The 20,687-nt window shown below is 37.3% G+C and overlaps 1 protein-coding gene across 1 annotated transcript; it reads left to right on the top strand.

The window, feature by feature from the left end:
• Window positions 1–19: 19 nt before the first annotated feature.
• On the top strand, window positions 20–16,216 carry LOC113114820 (WD repeat and SOCS box-containing protein 1-like). Its single transcript, XM_026281868.1, has 9 exons — window positions 20–403; window positions 1,153–1,321; window positions 2,783–3,054; window positions 5,255–5,386; window positions 6,016–6,116; window positions 12,918–13,090; window positions 13,188–13,301; window positions 13,946–14,053; window positions 14,435–16,216. The coding sequence occupies exons 1-9, from the start codon at window positions 364–366 to the stop codon at window positions 14,595–14,597; spliced, it is 1,272 nt and encodes a 423-aa protein (XP_026137653.1). The 5' UTR covers window positions 20–363; the 3' UTR covers window positions 14,598–16,216.
• The last annotated feature ends 4,471 nt before the right edge of the window (window positions 16,217–20,687 follow it).

The raw sequence follows: 20,687 nt of genomic DNA, 5'->3' as shown, positions 1-20,687 counted from the left end.
CGTCGCTAGAGTATCCCGCCCATTGGTGTGTGTTCGAATCGATAGGAGGCACGCAGCCATTACAATACATTGAATTCGAACCGTTTGCAACGTGATTAAAGGAACTAGACTATTACTGCATCGCTTTCTTTGTTTAAATTTCATTTTTTTAAACTAAATTTGTACTTTAAAGACGGTCCTTTTGTCTGTTTTTCAAACAGTCGTAACGTAAATATAGTCAGCGTTGCGTCGACGTGAGACGACGCTCCGCATTCCCAAGCGTTTGACCCATACAGCCATTTCCGTTTGTTCAGCGCATTCATCTGAACGCCTGCATTTCGTTTACCAATAATATTCAGACTTAAGAGACTCGCTTCGATTTAGATGGCAAGCTTCCCAGATTTTGTCAACGAAAATGAAATAGGTGAGTTTCTCCATTTCTCGTCACTGCTTTGCAGTACACACGTTAAAAAAGTTCATTTTAAACGTGTGTATTTTCCTTTATAATTAGTGTTCACATTTGTGTAGATATGGATTTAACGTTATGTGGTTTAAGTTAACGTACTCATAATTTCCGTGTCGTGTTTATTTCTGCCATATTAGGACACAATTTTCGCTCCGTACGCCGTGTATTGTCCGTTTAAATATTGACAGTTAATATAATTATTGTGTCCCACGTTCACAATAAGACACACATCCAGAGCACATCCACACCCTCCCCAGACCACTGTGACTCACCATCTCAGCTACACGCTATGCTGTTATGACTTGTGTTAATTATATAAACTTAACATTTTTTAATGTGATTTGTTTTGTTTTTACATTTTAATATCCAGGGCGTTTTTTTTGTCCATAAAATAGAAAATAATTGTAATCAAAACTGTTTAGTAACCAACATTCTTCAAAATATAATCTTTTGTGTTCTGCAAGGAAAAGTATGTCAAATAAGTTTGAAATGCCATGATGGCGAGTAAATGATAACAGAATTGAAAAAAAAAATTGTGTGAACAATTTACTTTTTTTTTTTTTTTTTGCAAAAGTAGATGGAAATATAGTTATAATGTAACTCACAAAAGTTGGCAAAATGCATGTTTGTTATAAAATAGTAACAAAGGGTAGTTTGGTTTTATAAAATGTTTTAAAGGCTTAAAAATTTGCTTTTTGTTGTTACAGGTAAAGCTAAGTTCATCGGGGAACTCATACCTCCTGTTGCCCCCTTTGACCAGAAGTCTGGACGGGAGACTTGGACTGTAGCTTTTGCACCTGATGGTTCCTACTTCGCTTGGTCTCAAGGACATCGAATTGTGAGACTTGTACCATGGAAAAAATGCTTAGCCAGCTTGTGAGTATACACACTTATCTCTTTGTTTCTCACTGTGGTGAATTGTTACAATACAGCTTGTGTGTTGATGGACTGACAAAGGCAGTCTGCCCGTGTGCTGGTTGTCTTGTTTGGCCCTCTGGGCTTTCACATGGTGGCTATGCTACAGTGGTGCCCAGTGTTTGGGCTTGTTTAGCCTTCAGCGGCAGTCATCATCTCACCTTACATTATAGATAGAGAGAGCGCCGTTGAGCACACAGCCCTGCCAACCAGCTATTGTCCAGTACTGAATGCAGAGTCCTCATTACGAGGTTCACATCATTGCCCTTTGGCTTCATGTCTCCAACTGAGCAACTTTTTGGGCTCTTTGCCAGTGTTAAATGCAGAATGTCTTGTACTTTTCTAGCTGGGCACAAAATCAACAACCTACCAACAATTTTGTTAGTCATTAAATAAAATGTTAAGTAATTATCTTGTGGTTTTGGTGCAGGTGTTCGTCATAAAAAAAAAAAAAACTAGAAATAATATTGCAACATAAACCATGCAGACAACTTTAACATTTAAAATAAAACTTTAACAGAATTTATGATAGTTGGAAGTAAACAAACCATTTCTACATGTCCATAAAAGAGAACCATGGTATTGTAAAACAGTTTTCAGTCATTTTGCATTGAAGTGTAGTAGCTTTATTAGTAGTTGTACACACAAAGGATATCATTTGGTAGTTAAATTTAAGTTTAGGTTCACAATTGAACATACAGCAACATTATTAAAACTTTAAAAGTTTAATAAACACTAAAAAAAATAAAAGAACTGTGATAATATTTCAGTGGCACTAAAATCAAAGGCAAAATTTTATACAGGTTATTTGAGTCTTTATTCTTTTTTAAATTAATAAAAAAAATTGTCATCACTTCATCAACCTCATGCTGTTCTAGAACTTATTCATCTTTAAAACTCAAAGTTTGACTTGGATTTAAATGCTCTATTCATATTTTGAACTTTTTGAAGTATCAGAGTTTTGGTTAAAATGATTTTCATTTGTGTTTTGAAGACTGATAAAAGACTTGTGGGTTTTTGGGTGTACTATTCCTTTAATGCAAAAGCAGAAGCCACTGTGCCATAAAAAGCTTCAGCTGACACGTGGCAGGCTGTTTCAGTTCTGCAGCGCCTGCTCCGTATTCATGCAATTTAACCTTGTAATGATTCAGGAACTGGGCAAGTGACATCAAATGGGTCCAAGTTGATGCAACACTTAAGTAACCTCTAAAGCTGGGAGTTTACTTGGTGTTCAAATATTCCTAAGAGTTACAATGTGCAGCTTATTTCAACACAAATGCTAGATAATTATTATTTTTTTTTAATTGCTGTTGACAGTTTATCAACTTTAAGATTTTTTACCTGTTTTCCATATGAAGCACAGACATGATTTTCATACCAACACAACACAAAAAAAAAATTTCTCTCTCTTCCTCGCCCTAGTTCTGCACGAAAGGAAGATCGGTCGAGCAGTGTGGGTCCTCGACGACTGTCCCGGCAGAACAGTGAGGGCAGTCTGCTGCCAGGCGAGCCCAGAGAGCACACCATCGACTGTGGTGACATTGTCTGGGGCCTGGCCTTCGGCTCTTCTGTTCCTGAAAAACAGAGTCGCTGTGTTAATATCGAATGGCACAGGTTCAAGTTCGGCCAGGACCAGCTTCTGCTGGCCACGGGCCTCAACAATGGCCGCATCAAAATCTGGGACGTCTATACAGGTGAGGGTCCTCTCACTGAATCAAGTAATCAGTTTTTTTCCTGATATTTCTGCACTAGAGCAAATGTGTTTAAAAACCCATGCCATCTTCCCTCAACACTTCTGCATGCCAGCTTCCTGTTTTTCTGTATCCCGACAGATGTGTGTGCGCTCGTGTGTGTAAGAGAGAGGGGAGGTGGTGGTTATATAAGATGTTGACATGATCTTTTAAGCCATACCTTTTTGTAATTTTGAACCATTTCTATCACTTAATCATACTTCATATTTTAGAAATGTATGTCTTGCATACACCTATTGAATTTTAGCTTTTTTGCAGTCATCAGTCAGTGCTAAGTATAATTTTTTTTACATATTTACTCAACCTTATAAGTAGGCTGTCCCTTACACAATACATTTCTCCACTTTATGAACCTTTGTACTGCTTTACCATTGGTTTCTTGGCCACTTAAGTTCTGCTTCTGTGCCTCTGTTCAAGTTTCACATTTAAATGGTCATAACAGCATGTGTAAATCTGCTATCAGAGAACGAATCGCTGTTTTTGTGAAACAGAGAGGCGATTGTTGACTGCAGAAAAAGTAACGACTTTTCCGAGATATATAATTATTTTTTTGCCCAGCTGTAAAATATATTAATAGATGGGCAGGTCCTGTAAAGACACTGCCATTGGCTGTTCTGAGGGGTAAGAGATGTTTTCTTCAGTGCATGACTCCACCTCCTTTCAAACTACAACCACAATGCCATAAATTTACCCAGCAGACTTGCTCTTTTCAGGGTGTGAGAATCTTCCTCCAGCTCCCTTTTTTTTTCTCCCTTCTGAAAACATTCTGGAAATCTGATAGCAGCGTATTGTACAGTATCTCGACAGGATTTGTGCCATGCACCCGTCATTCTATATGTTAAGTGAATGTATGTTTTCACGCTTGACAAGATACAAATCGGTCCTGTTACTAAGCCTCAATTACATTTTAGAAACCCATGTTAAAGATTTTTGTTTTGTCACTGTAGATGCAGCTAATTATAGGGCTTTAAAGTAAATTAGGCTGACAGGTGTCAGTGATTGTGCTTCTGTATGCCTCTAGGCAATTCAGCACCTTACATAAAGAAAGGGCTTAGATGTATAACTGCTCAGTGTTTTCCAGAATACCTTGGAAAGTCCCTTTTTGACATCTGCTTTTATAAGCATAAAAGCCAAGCCACGAATGAAATCTTCCTCTCTTTGATTCCTAAGTAGTCAAAGAAGTTTCTAAAGTCAACTATGTGTTAAAGGTTACATCATGAAAATCTGAATTTTCAGATAGCTGAACTAGGTTAACCCAGTTGTTTTGGTAAGCCTTTTTCTGTAAGCGTCTGAGCAAACAAGCGTGTCTGATTTAGCTCCCTTGGGATCTCATTATAATATTACTGCCCTCTTAGTTTATACGCATGACGCCGTCATTTTGAGTTTGCAAGAGACAATGGTGTACCAGCTCTAATGCCATAGTGAAAGTTTGAGCAAAAAATACTAACTATTCTGCCTTTGGCTACACAGACGAGCACAGGACACTATTTCGAGTTCCAGCGTCAGAGGAACTTATTTATTTGCTTTACATTGCTGCTGCCACACAGATCTAAAACCTTCAATGACATAACCGACTGATTTTGTAAATCGTGTGTTTTTAACGTAAACTTGAGTGTGAATAAGAACTTAGTTTAGTACTCACGTGCTGTGATAGCCACTTTGTTAATGTGCTTCACATGTGTACAGTCAGAAAACCGCATATCAGAAGTTTAAACTAACATGGTTTAAAACGCATGGTTTCAGCTCAATAATCATGATAATCTGAACTAAAACATTTTAATATTTTTTTTTTTAGCAGGTCCGAGCTTGTAATGACACAGCTCCATTCTGGAAAACGGGGCGGGTAGCAGTAGCTCATATGCATTTAAAGAGACAGGCACCAAAAACGGCGTGTTTCAAAAATTATATAATAAATGATCTGTGGGGTATTTTGAGCTGAAACTTTATAGACAAACTTATATTACAAAATGTAAAAAGGGACATAATGTCACCTTTAAATGCAGCTTCCAAGGTACAGTGACAAGATGTTGATACTGATGCAACATCAATTAATGTGGACTTTGTGCTGTAAACAGTGGTTGATCTGGAATGATTTGGCTTTTTTTGTCTTTATTTATCCTCAATTTTATTTTCTTCTGTACAGGAAAACTTTTGCTGAACCTGATGGACCACACAGACATTGTGCGAGACCTTACGTTTGCCCCAGATGGGAGTTTAGTGCTGGTTTCTGCTTCAAGAGACAAGACTCTACGCGTGTGGGACCTCAAAGATGACGGTGAGGACCAAATGTTGATTTTTGTATTTGGTGCCACTACTGTTAGCTTTACATATTACATTAACATGCTAGAGCTAGATATTGTGTAACCCTAAGCTGAAAAGTCTCTGGAATAGACGTTTCCTTCACAGCACACACACTCACTCAAGCATGTACATGCTCACCCACTCTGAGATTTGGGCATTTGGCATGTGGGAAATGGTTCAATACTCCAAAAGAATGTTTGCTGATATTTTCTCCTTTACTTGCAAGATCCTAGGATAGGATTGCTGTTTTAATAAGATCACATGAATCTTATTTATATGCTGGGAACTTGAAGATAAAATGGAGTTCACTGTATTTGCAAACAGGTTTTTTTTTTATTACACTAATCATGAAGGAATGTTGGTCAGAGTTCAGCTGTTTTCCCCAGTCTCAAAGTGGGGAAACATTGGGAATTCAACATTGCTTTCAAAGGATAAATACTGTATTGGTAATTTATTATTGTAAACTGTTTGCATAATGTATGTCTTAATTGTAACAATTTTACTAAGAATTTTAGGAAACGTTATAACCAACTATAAGTGTTATAACAGAAAACAATAAAGTATTACTATACATTAAGCAATCTTAATTCTTTGTCTTAATAGGTAACATGGTGAAGGTACTCCGTGGCCATCAAAACTGGGTCTACTGCAGTGCTTTCTCACCGGATTCATCTGTCCTTTGTTCCGTAGGCGCAGGCAAAGCGGTACGTTTTGCAGTTCTTTCTTCCTCTTTATTACTTGTTTGGTGTTTCTCACTGTTCGTAGTTTTGCTATGACCAATCAATGAGTGCTAAATGAATATTTATATATCATCATAATGCTGAGTGCCATAATCTACTTTTAGAAACCCTGCCTGTAGTTTTGGTTTGTTTTTGTTTGTACAAATGAGTTTCTGGTTATGCGCATGTATATAGAAATGTAAATTGCTTATGAATCTTTTTCAACCATGAAGCTTTTCTTGATGTTACTATTAATAAAATTTAATAATAGACTATTTATTTTCATAAATACAATTTGAAAATGTGAAATCCCTAGGATCTTTCCCACACACATAGTGGTATTAAACCTGATATCCAAACTGATATCAAGAACATATGGGGTCATTAAGATGTTAAATAGAAGTAGCCTATACTTTACTTAAAAAAAAAAAAAAATTATAATAAAAAAAAAAAACAAGGACACATTGGATTAAAAAGTGACTGGTAAGACATTTCTTACAAAATATTTCAGTTTCAAAAGGTGTTTGTTCTATTTGTTAAATAATTGTATTTCAACATTCATAATAAATGTTTCATGAGCACCAAAAAGCAGATTAGAATGATTTCTGAATGATCATGTGACATTGAAATCTGGAGTTATAGCTGATGGAATTTCAGCTTTGCCATCACAGGATTAAAGTACATTTCAAAATATATTCAAAAGGAAAATGGTAATTTTTAAATTGTTCAAATTAACTTACTGGCTTCTAACTTTTGAACAGCAGTGTATTGTATGTAGCTGTCATGCTGGCTGCGTGTGAAAGCCCTTATGGCACAACAAAGAAAGCATTCCAGTCAGTAAATCATCCCTGAAACCAGCTCTTGAGTCTTTCCGACTCTTAGCCAACTCTCCTCCCATGAACAGGCTGCAGCGGTTGAACTGTACAGTTGTGTGTGTCCATAAGTGTCTTGCTTTCCCTGTCCCAGGTGGTGGCAGAGCTCTGTGTTTGAGTGATTTTGAGGGAAGCGCCGTGCTGACATATAGAGCAGCTGGTGCGGACCACGCGGGGCACGGCTGCCATCGCGGCCCCCATTGGACGCTCATGTGCCCGTGCCCACGCCCCAGGGGCTTCCATGCTCCTGCCCACAAGGGCTTCCTGTACGTAGGTTTTGCTCCATGTCTGTCTACCTCCTGCTGTCGCAGTTCTCTTTTACCTTATTTCTCAGAAGAGTTGACAGTGAGATCCCCTTCACTTCCTACCCCTACTTCCCTTCCTTAACACCTTTCCATCTCTATATTTAGTAGCATTCCCATCATCCACACATTTACCATAAGAGAGGAGCTCTAGACATTGTGTCTGCTGTACGTGTACATGAGTCAGCCAGTAGAGCCAACCCCACTCAATAGTGTCTTAGTTAAAACAAACTCACAACACCTCTGATATGAAGCACTTGGCCGATTTTTCTGTACTTAATGCCCTAGTTAGACTCTTTTGTAATAGGGTTAGTAGTAGGTCTGTGCAATTAATCGAATGCGATTGTCACGTGCATCTCATCAGTAAACCACAACCCGGATTAATTGCACAGCCCTAGTTCGTAGTTAAGGGGGGATTGGGAGCATTGTTGGCATGTGTGAGCAATGAAAGGGCTACAATACTTAAAAGACTGTCCTAAAAGACTTCTTGCAGACCGATAATGTCAGTCTAAAGGGCTTTTCACATGGAAAGCGAAGGTTCGGTGAGATGATGCTTTTGAATAAAAAATATAGATCCCTATGGGTCAATTCACACAAGGCGTGATCATTCGCGGTTATGAAAAAGTAAGGATTTTTTTTCGCGTCCCGTGTCGATTTTATTTAATTTTTTTCATCCCTCCAACATGAAACGGGCCGTCCAATCAGATTTAAGCTTAAATCACGTGTCCAGAGCAGCAGCTGTTGCACAAAAGGGTGACAGTGGTGGCACTGTTTCAAAAATCAATGTAAACAAACGAAGAAGAGTATCCTGGTAGAGAGAATAGAGTGAATGCTGAGTTCCTGATATCTTTGGTATCTGAGAACAGATTTATTCTCACATGATCTTAATATAATTTCTAAATTCTCCGTTGAATTATGTGATCTGGAGTATCGGTTTTCTTCCACATGCGCGACTTAGGGTTAGCTAACGAACGTTAACTAGATCTTCTTTATTTAAATACGAGTGTAACTTCTACACATGAAATATGAAAGCAAATAAGACATATGATTATGATTTTATATTTTCTGTTTGTGTTTTGTATGCAGCTCATTGTAATTTTATAACAAAGTATGTTTATGAGAATAAAGCAGTGTGGCTTTATTAAACGTAGCCTACAAAGAGTGCATGTTTGCCTATTATAGAATCAGAATCAACTATAGATCTCAATCGGAAGTTATTACAAACACTCGATGATGGTTTGTAGTGGGTTTTAAGAAAAAACATTAATAATCACTTGTAAGCATTATAGATAGTTTGTGTTTCTGGTATAGAACCACACGTTAGTTATATTTAATACTTTGTTAAATCCGTGAGATGCATATCTGAGAAAAAATGCATTGCTGGTCAGCATCACCTAGCATGCAGCCGTGAATTAGCAGAAGGCGATCATTCGTTTCATGCTCAGTGTGAAAGCAACGTTTGTCTGCGATTCGCCCTCGCTTTTTTGCATGGCGCTCAGTATGAAGCAGCCTTAATCTGGAATTGTGCAAATTAGGGATGTCAAATTTCGATTATTTCCATGATCGATCGTCGTTTAAATTAACGATCAATTAATCGATTAATCGTTAACCATAATACTGCAAAATGCGTCTATTGCAGGCACGCAGTCAGCGGTATGACAGGATGTGCAAAAGCCACACACACACACAAAACGCTTTCTCACTTGAATTAAAGAGGTTTTAGTCTGAATAAAATGCTAGTAGCAGGATTATAAAATGAATAGATGCGATTATGATCATTTGATAAAATGAAGAGAGCGCGCCATACTTTTGAGGTCATTTTACTTTGTTGACAGTTTCCAATCCCGCACGGAGAACGCTGAACGCGCATCTTTAAATGGTTTTGTGGTGCTCGTTGTTGTATTTTAAAGCACAATTGCAATGTTTTCAACTGACATTATTGTATAAAATTATCCGAAATGTGGAGCGCGTGTGACTGCGCTGCACATTAAGTGAACTACATCGGCGCTGCTGCACCAAAACACAGTTGCTCACATTAATTTGATCCTGCTGGATTCTGTCCTAGAAAATGTCAGATTTTTAAAAATCCGGCATACAGCGCATTAGATCGTGACAGTGCATGCGTGCAGACGAGGATGAGCGAGCGCGGCTTTGGACAGATTTATTTGGAGGTTATTGCTCATGTCTCATTCGGCACAAATCGAAATGTTTCCATATTCGCAATGTATTTGAATGTTAAACTATTATTTATAATGTAAACTAGGCTTGTACTTAACACGCATTCGCATATAGACGGAAAAGATGATCCTCTTCATATGAGCAAAAACGTCCTTGGCATAACAGCAGAGTGGACCGGTATACTACGGTCTATTTAAACTGAATGCTCCAGGAATGTGTAGGTCACAGCGCCTATTAATCGCTGTTTTGAATCCAGCAATTATTTATTTAGAAATGATAAGATCTGAATATGACAAGTGTGGTATAAAAGCATTGTTTATTAGAGGAATAATAGGTTAACTGGAAAATGTTACATCGCGACCATGCTTTTGGACCCCATAGTCTTCATTTACGCGGCTTTGTTCTGGTTTGCCGGTTGGTCACGAATTTCCACAAATTCAGTATATTTAGGCATTGTTTCTTTTCCTAAATCTTCATAGTCTAACCCTCTAATTTCCCAGGTTTATTTTATTATCTTTCGCTTTTAATAACTGTTTTCGCATCTCTTACTGTGGTAAACATGGGAAGGGAAATTAAAGATTTCATGAATTAAGAATTCGTTCGATTTATTAATTTGTTCCCTTATTTCACTTAAATCATGGGTTATTTAGGGAACAAAATTAATGAAACATGGACAATTGCCACATTAATAATTAGTAGGAATGAATTAACAAGTTGTATGAATGAATAGACTACCTGTCCTGTCACTGTGTCCCGCAGCCCTGCAAAGCGCACAATATAAAACAGTTATCTGATGAAATGATTAGTAACTACATTTCTATTGCATTTAATGTTGAATAACTTTTATGTTGTTTCTATTTTAATGTACTTTAAAGTTTAAATCACATTAAAAGCTTAATTTGTACATTGTGAATGAATGATGATGCTTTTATATATCGTCACCGTCACTCACAGCCGCTCGCACGTGTTGAGTGCGCATGAGCCGCACGCAGCCCAACATTGAATCGGTTAACCGACCATCCATAGCCTTAATCGATTGCATCTCTTATCGACAATTAATCGATCATCGATTAATCGTTGACATCCCTAGTGCAAATATATCATTCCATTTTCCATCATACATGAAGTCACCAGAAGCAGGACCAGTTTGTACTTTCCAAGCTAGTTGCATTTACTAAGTGAAAGCGCATTTTGTTTTCCATTTGTAAATAATCTAATTTGTTGTGTTCTGAAAGCAGAGTCTGTTTTAGCGACAGCCCGAGAACTTCAGCAAACACCAAATTGTTTTTCCTAATTTGTAAGGAACCACCATTTAATAGTAGCACTTGTTTCTCCTAAAGGTTGATAAAATCACACTATTTCAACTTCCAAAAATGGTTGTTTCTTCCACGTGCAAGATATCTGGCTTAGGTTAACACTGAATGCTGGCAGTAGTTCTGCACCCTGAAGCCCTTTCAACTCACATTGCCAAGTTAGAAAAAATTGTAAATTAGCCTTGTATAATGCACCGTGGTAGTTTCTCCAACAACCCCAGAATGTTTAAACCGCAATTAACTATTGAATAAATAAATATATATACTTTTGTTCAAGTGCAGTGTCTGTAGCTTATAAGGAATAAACAAGAATGTTTTCTTAAAGGGGTCCTATTATGCTCTTTTACAAAGTCTTGATTTAGTTTCGGGGGTGTACTAGAACATGCTCTCATGCTTTGTGGTTCAAAAAAAGCATTATTTTTCACATAATTTAGATTATTACAATACCTTTCTCCCCAGCCTGGTACAAATGGCTCGATTAGTTCTGGCTTTGATGAAGGCCCTGCTTACGAAAAAAGGAATGTGATGTGATTGGTTAGCTGTCCCAGTGCGTTGTGATTGGCGAACAGCTTAGACAGTGTTTCAGTACTGCCACGCTCCTTGCCAAAGCAGCAAGTTCCTTCTGCTCCGGTATAGTTAAGGATGGGACTCTGGCAGCATATATATATGCAAATTCATCTTTGCCAGCAGGCTCGAGGTTTTCCCGGTAACAGCTGTACACAAAGCAGCGCTTACGGAGATGATTATTTTGGTTCATGTGTAATAACTTGCGAAAACTTAACGCTACAGCAGCACTTCTTCATCGTCATCTTGTCTGATGCACTCAACCAAGAGTTTTAACCATAGGTATGTATAGATGCCCCATTCGACTTCTCCAGGTATATAGATGTTGCCGCCATATTGGAACGGACAGCTTGACATCATCCACCATACTGTAGGTTCTCACAGAGCCGTTGACCCGTTCTGTGCAGGATTGTGGCATCTTTCGAATATTCAGTGATTACTATGGTGAATGACGTCAAGTTGACCATTACAATATGCCAGATGGTTTAAGTATAGCATATAGAAACAGTTGCTAATGAGGCATCTACATCATATGTGTGTGTGTGTGTGTGTGTAGTTCATAAATATAGTTCTAACCACGACCTCACCTCACCCCTCCCCATCCCCCAGCCATTCGAATTTTCATAGGCGGGAATTATTTTAATGATATTCTTATGGGGCACTTTGTGACATCACAAAACCTGGAAAAACAGCGATGTAGTCCAAACTAACCATTTGTATTTGTTCTTATAAAGGGATTTTTTTCCCAGAAAAAATCTCCTTTGGAGTGGACTTTTCCATTTGTTCCATTTGTAACTTTGTAGTTCTTTTTATGCCCAAACATACACGCTTCACACCGACTAAAATTCCAAAAGTTAAAAATCATAATAGGACCCCTTTAATATAAAGACCATGCAGGGACCATGTTTTCTCGGCACTCTAAAATTTTTGCTTACTTAAATCTAAAAATTGTGCTGGAGTAAATAAAGCACTAGAAAGTCTCATGATTGATTCATCAGCAGAGTTTGCAGTTGTGACATGTCTGTATTCTGTGTTTGCCAAAGGCGTCAAACTTTTGGCCATCGAATGTTCTCTTCTCTTGCAGTATCTGTCTCTTCGTAGGCCTCCACCGGCGCGGTGCAAGCCTATTGTTAACTCAAGTGAACTAAAACTGTAAGGGGGTACCAGTGGAGTAACATAATGTTACCTTAAGTTACTATTTGTTTGTATTTTTATTTTTTACACGTAGTAATTCTTGGAATAATGTAATTTTATGTGTACTCCTGTAGTAGTTCTGTATTACTTTTTATTTTAATTAAAAAAATGTGAGTATTGATGTAATTTAAAGACTTTCAACTGCTAGCTGCTCTGTAGAGTTTGACATTGTGCAGTTATGTGCAACTAAGTCTTGCTGTTTCATTGGCATGTGCTACTTTTTCTGGGTTTGATTGTAGTGCTTAAGATTTTACCATAAAAATGACACTGAGCACATTTTGATATTGCTGTTTAATTTGAAATAATTGAATTCTTTGTCTCTGAATTGTGTGTAAGCTATAACATCTGTCTTTTGCATTGCAGGTCTTCCTTTGGGACATGGATAAGTACACTCTGATCCGTAAGCTGGAGGGCCATCATAACGACGTGGTGTCCTGCGAGTTCTCTCCTGACGGGGCCTTGCTGGCCACAGCTTCCTACGACACCCGTGTCATCATATGGGACCCTCATACAGCCACCGTTCTGTTTGAGTTGGGGTACGTGACTAGTTTTTCCACCCCCTTTTCCTCTTCTAGTTCTGTGTGATTTTTCTCTGAAGTTTGTTATTTAACTGATCTCTTATCTTCCCTTCAGGCATCTCTTCCCTCCTCCCTCACCCATATTTGCAGGAGGAGCAAATGATCGATGGGTTCGCTCTGTTGCCTTTTGTCATGACGGTCGGCACATTGCTAGCGTCACTGATGACATGTAAGATAATGCAAACACTCGGTTATTTGCTTTTGAGAACTCAACATTGATCGTTTGTGTTGCAGTTTATAGCCTGCATTAGGGCGGTAGGAGCTCTGGAAGGAGTGTGTGATTTGTTGCAGGGCCCCTTTCTGGGAAAGATCACATGCCTCTCATATGACATCCATTAATCACTATTAGCAGCCAGTTTGCCTTCGCCGCGCCGCCTCCTGATTCTGGGTGGAGGCGCCTCTCTCTCGTGCTGAGAGAATGAAACCGTTTGTGCTCGACAAAATGGCGGATGATAATGTCTCACTTACTGTGCATATTTGTTTTGCGGTTCGGCGCAAATGATAGGACCATTCTCTTGTTTGCCAAGGCTGTTTACTTGATCAAAAATAGTCATTTAAAAGACCTATTTTAAATGAATACAATATAATTTAATCATTTTTATTTTTTTATCAGTTTAGTGTGTCCTTGCCGGGAAAAAAAAGTATTAAAATCTTACTAACCTCAAATTTTGAACAGTGCCATATAAAATCATTATTTAAACTAGTTATTTTAGGCAAATTTCATACTTTTAGTTTCATGTTTTATCTGCCTTAAATGTTATGCAAGACACTGTAAACCGCAGTATACAATCAACTTGTATTTTCATTTTTCAGGCTGGTGCGTTTCTGGAGCATCGATGAGAAGAGTCCTCAGGCCATCGCCCCTCTCACCAATGGCCTCTGTTGTGCCTTTTCTACTGACGGAAGTGTCTTAGCTGCGGGGTACGAATCTGTTATTCCATTGTTTGCTGGGTAGTGTTACTACATAAAGGATTGAATTTGTATCTTGGCTTCTAACTGTTCTTCTGTTTTGAATTGAAGCCAACAATAAGTTTCATCACTTTTCCAAAAGTATCCTGAACGATGTATTATTAAAGAAATGCACCAAGCCAGCTCTCCAGCCTGCTTTGTATATGGAATTATTTAGATATAAGTTGGCTGTCCCCCATACACTTATACTTTTCTGTATGATAGCAGTCTGACAAAGATGAACTGGCAAGTTGTATTGTATAAACACAGCCAGACCTTCTTCAGGATGATATTTGATCATGTGTCAGTGCCAAGTTAAAAAAAATGAAATGGCATGCGATTGTGTTTTCACAGGTCTCGTGATGGCAGCGTGCATTTCTGGGCTTCCCCACACAGCATTGCGAGCCTCCAGCACTTGTGCCGCTTGACCCTGCGGCGAGTCATGCCCACGCAGCAGGTTTATACGCTGCCCATTCCTTTCTCCATGCACGACTACCTGGCATACAAAACGCTTTAATTTAACATGGCGCTCTGTGAAACCAATGACATCTGTATGTGGGCCTTTTTTTATATGTAATTTTTTTTAAATGTAACAAAAATATTTTTCTGCGCAAACCGACTCTCTAATGAAGGCAAGATTGATTGAAAGATTCTTTTTGTATTTATTTATTTTTCTTTCTTTCTTTTTTTAAGTTTAGTTTTCCTAGTTGCAAGTGTATTTCAATGTTTTGTTCAAATTTGTTTTGTTGTTTTTTTTTCTTTTTTTCCCATAATAAGGTAGTGGCCTTCAAACAGCCTTAATAAATCAGCAAACCACAGTTTCTTCTTTTTTTTTTATGGCACAATTTGTACAGCACCTTAGAGTTGGTAAATGATAGGTGAAAGTGGTGCTTTCTCTGGCTCCGTTTAAGGTATTCCTAAACTGAGTTTAAGTGATGTGACGGGGGATTGTCTCCCGAATGTTCTGCAGTGTTTTCCTCTTCCTTGCTGGTTGTGAGAGGGATTGAAGGGAAGTGACAATGTGAAAGTGTGTATGTGCTTGTAATGAGCGAAATATAGTTGAGTAGTTCAGGGACACAGGCAGTGCCTCCCCTTGACGTGCCTCTTTAGAGAAAATAAACATCCACACGCTTATGCTGCTTCGTTAATGGCTTTCATCATTACAAACCTAACACTTGAGTAACACATGGGCTAATTTGTTTCCTCCACAAATTTTTTTTCATTTTTATATCTGTACAGAGATTTGTAAAGGCACGTGTATATACGTAAGTGTGTGTGTGTGTGTGTGTATATATTTAGCTTCAGTTTTTTTTGTTTTTTCTTCATGCTTTCCATTCATCACTTTACGCCCAACACCTTCTTTCCACTTAACTCTCAATCGAACCTCATTCTGTTAACATTTTGACATTTGCCTTGTGTGTTGAAACAGAGAGCCAAAGTGAGGTTTTGTGGAGGTGGTTTTGTTTGGGCATGTCTCATCTACCTCTATTTTGAGGAACCGGTTTATTGCATGTCCTGAAACAAAAAGGCATGATTCTGTTTATTGATTGTATAACGCATGTGACCCTGCCTGTCATCTAAAGCAATTGAATCAATTAAGAATGTGGCAAATTCATCTGATCATGGTCTTGACAGGAAAAATTTGTTGAAAAAGCTGATGCCAGAGATCCTTTTGGGTTCTTGATATGATTGGCACAGTCAGTTTTCTCTGACCATCATTTATGGCTAAAACTTGAAAGTGTTTCAATGCATGTCTGTTTTTCTGCTTGGGTGTATGAAGAATGCTGATGATGTTCAACAGATTGGGTTTTCTATAGACTTGATTCCTATAAAGTAGATGTAGAAAGGATACATAGATGCACTTCAGTGTTAAAACCAAAATTCTAGCAGTTGCAGTTTTTAAGAATACGGTGGTAGTAGTTTTCAATCATTAATGAATATTCTAGAGATGCTTGGAAACTAGTTAATTTTTCCTACTGTTTCAGACAAAATACCTAATGCTGTGCTCAACGGGAGCAAGTGAATTTATCAACAAATACTCATTTTACTAGAATGGACTTTATTTTTCTTCTGCAGTCAGTAGGGGTTTTGTTTGTTGTTTTTATGATTGATGTTGAAATAAAGTATTTTAAATAATTTTCTTGTCTTGAAGGTTTTTATATATATTTAATATAAATATATTCAATATTTATTATATTTGTATGATGAAAAACTGAATTTCTAATATGCTACTTTTCTGCTTTAAAAACATTTATCAATGTTAAAAATAGTTGTGCTGCTTATTTTTTTAAGATAATATATAGCTATAACATGTATTTTTTGCTTATTCGACCAATTGAATGCATCCTTGCTATAGATAGATTAGATTTTACAAATTGTTTACTTGTATCTAAATATTTCTAGATTGGTTTTATAATGAAATTAGCAAAAATAGGAATATAAATATAAAACCTTTTCATTTTCTGTATCTATGGGCAAAAAGCAGCAAGGGCTTGGTAGCTCTCGGTTCAGTGGGGTATTGACCCGTTGATCTGTACAAACAAGAATCACAGTGAGATTTCACAGCTGTGAACTTCCCAGGCTCCGCATAACAAAGTCACTCTTCAGGAACCCTTACGGAAAACAGCATTCCAACCTTCAGCACTATCGCAATATAAAACTGCTAGAGATAGATATGTAATGATCACTTAGATTTCATATTTTTTCAAATAATTTCTTTCAAAAATAATTTGAGTCAATGTTTTCTTGAGCTTACATTCCACAGATTGTGGAAACTTGCTGAACATCCTGAGTGTTGACTCATGAAAGGTCATTATCGGGTTTATTATTTACTAGCAGCGGTAATGATATCGAGGTTAACCCTTTCACACATCAGTTTAACCCTTTGACGCGTACGATCACACCGATGTGATCAGTATAGGCTGGTCCCTGATAGGGATGGGCACATTGGGCACTGTTGTATCCAAAGGATCGATCCTCACATAAAAATATCGATTCTAAAGTAAATTTATCAAGAAATTCAGTGTTTAAATATGCTTCTAAGTAGAAAAAAAAGGCTATATTAGCGAATAGTTGTGTTGGATAGAAGCATTTCTCCTGCTCATCGGAACACACGCAAATGCTGAAATACATTAATCGCAGACAGCCATCGCTTCTGACGCACTATAATAGGACTGCGTTTCCCAAAAGCATCAAAAGCAGACATAGTTCTTAAGAAACCATTGCCCACATTATTCCACATAATTCAGTTAGTCATTCTGTATCTACATTTTTTTTTAAGGGGATCACATGATGGCCGTCCTTTAGCTATTTTTTGTGGTCAAGATATTCAATTTAATATTATTTTTCACTCATCAAGCAAGTGTGTATATATATATATATATATATATATATATATATATACATACATATATATAAATATAGCACTTTAATTACTTGATTTAATTAGTATAGGCCTAGATACATGAATTAAAATAAAATTGTATTATAGTCTCAAAGGAACTTTATTCTTTCAAAAACTTAAAAAAAAAAATGTCACATTTAATGTAGTTGCATAACAAGGTTCGGGAGGAGCAAGTCAGATACTTAGCCTAATTAGCACAGGTGGAGCCACTTAAGATAATCAACCTTAGGGTATAAATACAGCTGAATTAGCCTACCTGTCTCCATTGACGGTTTATCAGCATCCCCCCTCCACCCCATCTTCTCCACTAGAGTTCATTTTACACTTTTACATATACAGGGGGTACTCTAGGTTAGGGCCATTTCCGAGCTCGGAGTCCCTTCCCCGGACAGCACGCCAAATATGCATTATAATACTTCAGCTAATTATATGTAAGTGTGAACTTGTGAATTTTTATTTTATTCTTTTTCAGCGAGTTCTTTTCTGCCAAGCAACCAGTATGGGAAATACATTCATCCATTCCGTATGCTGCCAAGGTCAGAGAGAGCAGCATGACCGTATCTATTTCAGGTGTTGTGCCCATTTTCGACCCCCTTGTAAATTATTACCCCTAATTTCAACCCCTCCCCCACAGCTAACCCTAAACCTACCAATTCTATGGAGGGTAATGATCCGGCGGGGGTCAGAATTGGGCACGACACACAAGTATCATAGACAAGTATAGGTCTCTGCAGGAAAATAATGGGAGTTACCAGATCAGGGTGTTTTTACACCATGATACCTGATTGGCTGACGTCATAGTGATGTTATGTTTAGGGGTGGGGTTGGGTAAGGGGCATCGTTTTGATTGCATGATTTATAAACACCCACAAGGTGATTAGTCTCCACGACACCGGCTGTGCGCGTCATTCCCAGTCTGTCCAGACTGCTTCAGCGGCTCAGACTCATGTGAGAGATCTGACAGTGAGCGAGCGCCATCTAGCTGCAGCTGTTGTAGTCATACTGTACGCCTTGAGTCAATTCATTTCTATTCAAGACAGCATGCAGCAAAAAAAAAAAAAAACTGTTTTAAGCCCAACATAATTTGTTAACCTGTAAAAATATGAAGCATATAAATATATTACATAGGCTACATTTAGTATTTATATTTTTTTTCCTAAATTGCCTGAGGGGTGTGTGTGTATACAGAACTGGGTAGTAACTGATTACATGAATACACATTCAAAAAAATTAAGTACTTATCTTAATTTACATTTTAAAATACACGTGATAAGACTTAAGATATTTTTTCATGGATTACATGATTACATATTATTTACACAATAACTTATTAAACATAATCTATTGATTCTCCTTGATTCCTCTTTTTCATAATTTAAATTTCCTTTCTAAAAGATCCTTCAAGTTGTATACACTCTTCCAGACTTCCAGTTTTGTGGACGTTCACACAAAGACCAGTCACTAGTCAGGTGGCTATACAGCATTTGAGCAATGCATTTTCAAAAATCATGTTGTGTTTTAACATTGCCACATACTGGTGAACACACATCTTTTTATTTGAATAGCACTCAGTTATGTTACCATATATTACTTTAGAGCACTTCTGACTTTCAAACACATTTTAAATTCACAAATTCACCAACTTTTTTTTTCATCTGATCCTCTATCACCTATGATATTTTAAACTTGTGAACCCCTGCTGTTCCTTTACAAACCCAGTTTGGGAAACCTTAACTTAATATTATGTTTAATGTTCTTCCCGTTGTTGATAACAACAAATGGAATATATTTTCTTACTCAATATGAATGTGTGAAAAATCAGTATGAAAAACTAGATAGATCAAAAATAATCTAAAAGTAGTCTGATTATATTACATAAAAAGTGTAATGTAATAGATTGGGTTACTAACTACAATTTTTTCATGTAATTTGGAATCATTAAGGGATTTATATATATATATATATATATATATATATATATATATATATATAGTAACACATATAATGTCAAACTACTGATAATTATTCTGAATTCTTAGAAATAGTTAATGGAATGAAACAACCTAATTAAGATGATTTTGCAGAAGTTATGCTGTTTGCAAGTGAGAAATAAGTGCTGTGCACTTTTCTGTCCTTTTTTTTTTTTTTTGCCTTCCTTCAATTGTCCCAACTTCCTGTGAACCAAATACTTTTCTGATTGTGCATCACTTCCTGCCCTGGTGTTGCATCTAACGCTGCAATACCACACAGGACACATTACACATCACGTAGCCTAGATCTTGTGAAACTTTCTGGAACACAGATCTGAAACCTCAACAGTGACAACAACAAAATAGCAGTTTAATGACATGACAAGTGATTTAGAAGGAGTTTTTATTTATTACAAATGTACTACTTTCCCTAGTTTCCAGCAGGAGGCACTATATGCATATTTTTATTGAAAAAAAATATGATTACCATCAAAATCGAAGTGAAAGTGATTGTAAACAACAGCATTTGTATTTTTTATTTTCTATTTTTATTTAAAATAATGTTTAAAAGCCATTATTTGTTTAAAAGTAAGATATGATTATTTACTTTTCGCACTGCGTGTCTTGTGAACATATTTCCTTAACACACTGCAATCCGAGCAATTAACCAGATGGAAATCAATTCACAGCCTGATAACAGAATTTTCAATGTGCTATAGTTTATATAACCAGCTAATAATATAGTGTACCATGTCTCCACCTACACAGTTCATGTGTGTGAATGTGTTGACTGATACAGAGTAAAACCAATGCTTACCTGGAATGGAGGGAGTGTCTATTTAAGTCTTTCCATCTCTTCTTTCTCTATTTAGCCTAACCTGTTCTGCAGTGTCATTACTCTGAGGATACCGGGTGTGGATGGATATAGGTTTAGATCACTGACTAAGCAGCATTTCAACCGGCTGCAGAACCATCAAGCTCCTGTCATACAGCTGACGTGGACGTAAACATTTTTTCTTAGTGCTGTGAGCCAAAACAGTTTTTCATTTTAATGCAGTTGGTTAACAGTGTCTTGGCTTGACTACCTCGTGGGGAAAGACAATTAGCAGTTGCTCTTCTTTGGCTTCAGCCCACTTTACTATTCATTTTGAAATTATGTCTCCTCCTTGGCAAGCTGCAGAAGAGAGGAGATTTTTCCCATGGGAAAGTTGGTGCTGTTACATTTTTTTTGTCT

This window comes from Carassius auratus, chromosome 15 (genome assembly GCF_003368295.1).
Source record: "Carassius auratus strain Wakin chromosome 15, ASM336829v1, whole genome shotgun sequence".
Classification (NCBI taxonomy): domain Eukaryota; kingdom Metazoa; phylum Chordata; class Actinopteri; order Cypriniformes; family Cyprinidae; genus Carassius; species Carassius auratus.
The sequence above is the reverse complement of the archived record's forward strand: the minus strand, read 5'-3'. Positions and strand labels throughout refer to the sequence as shown.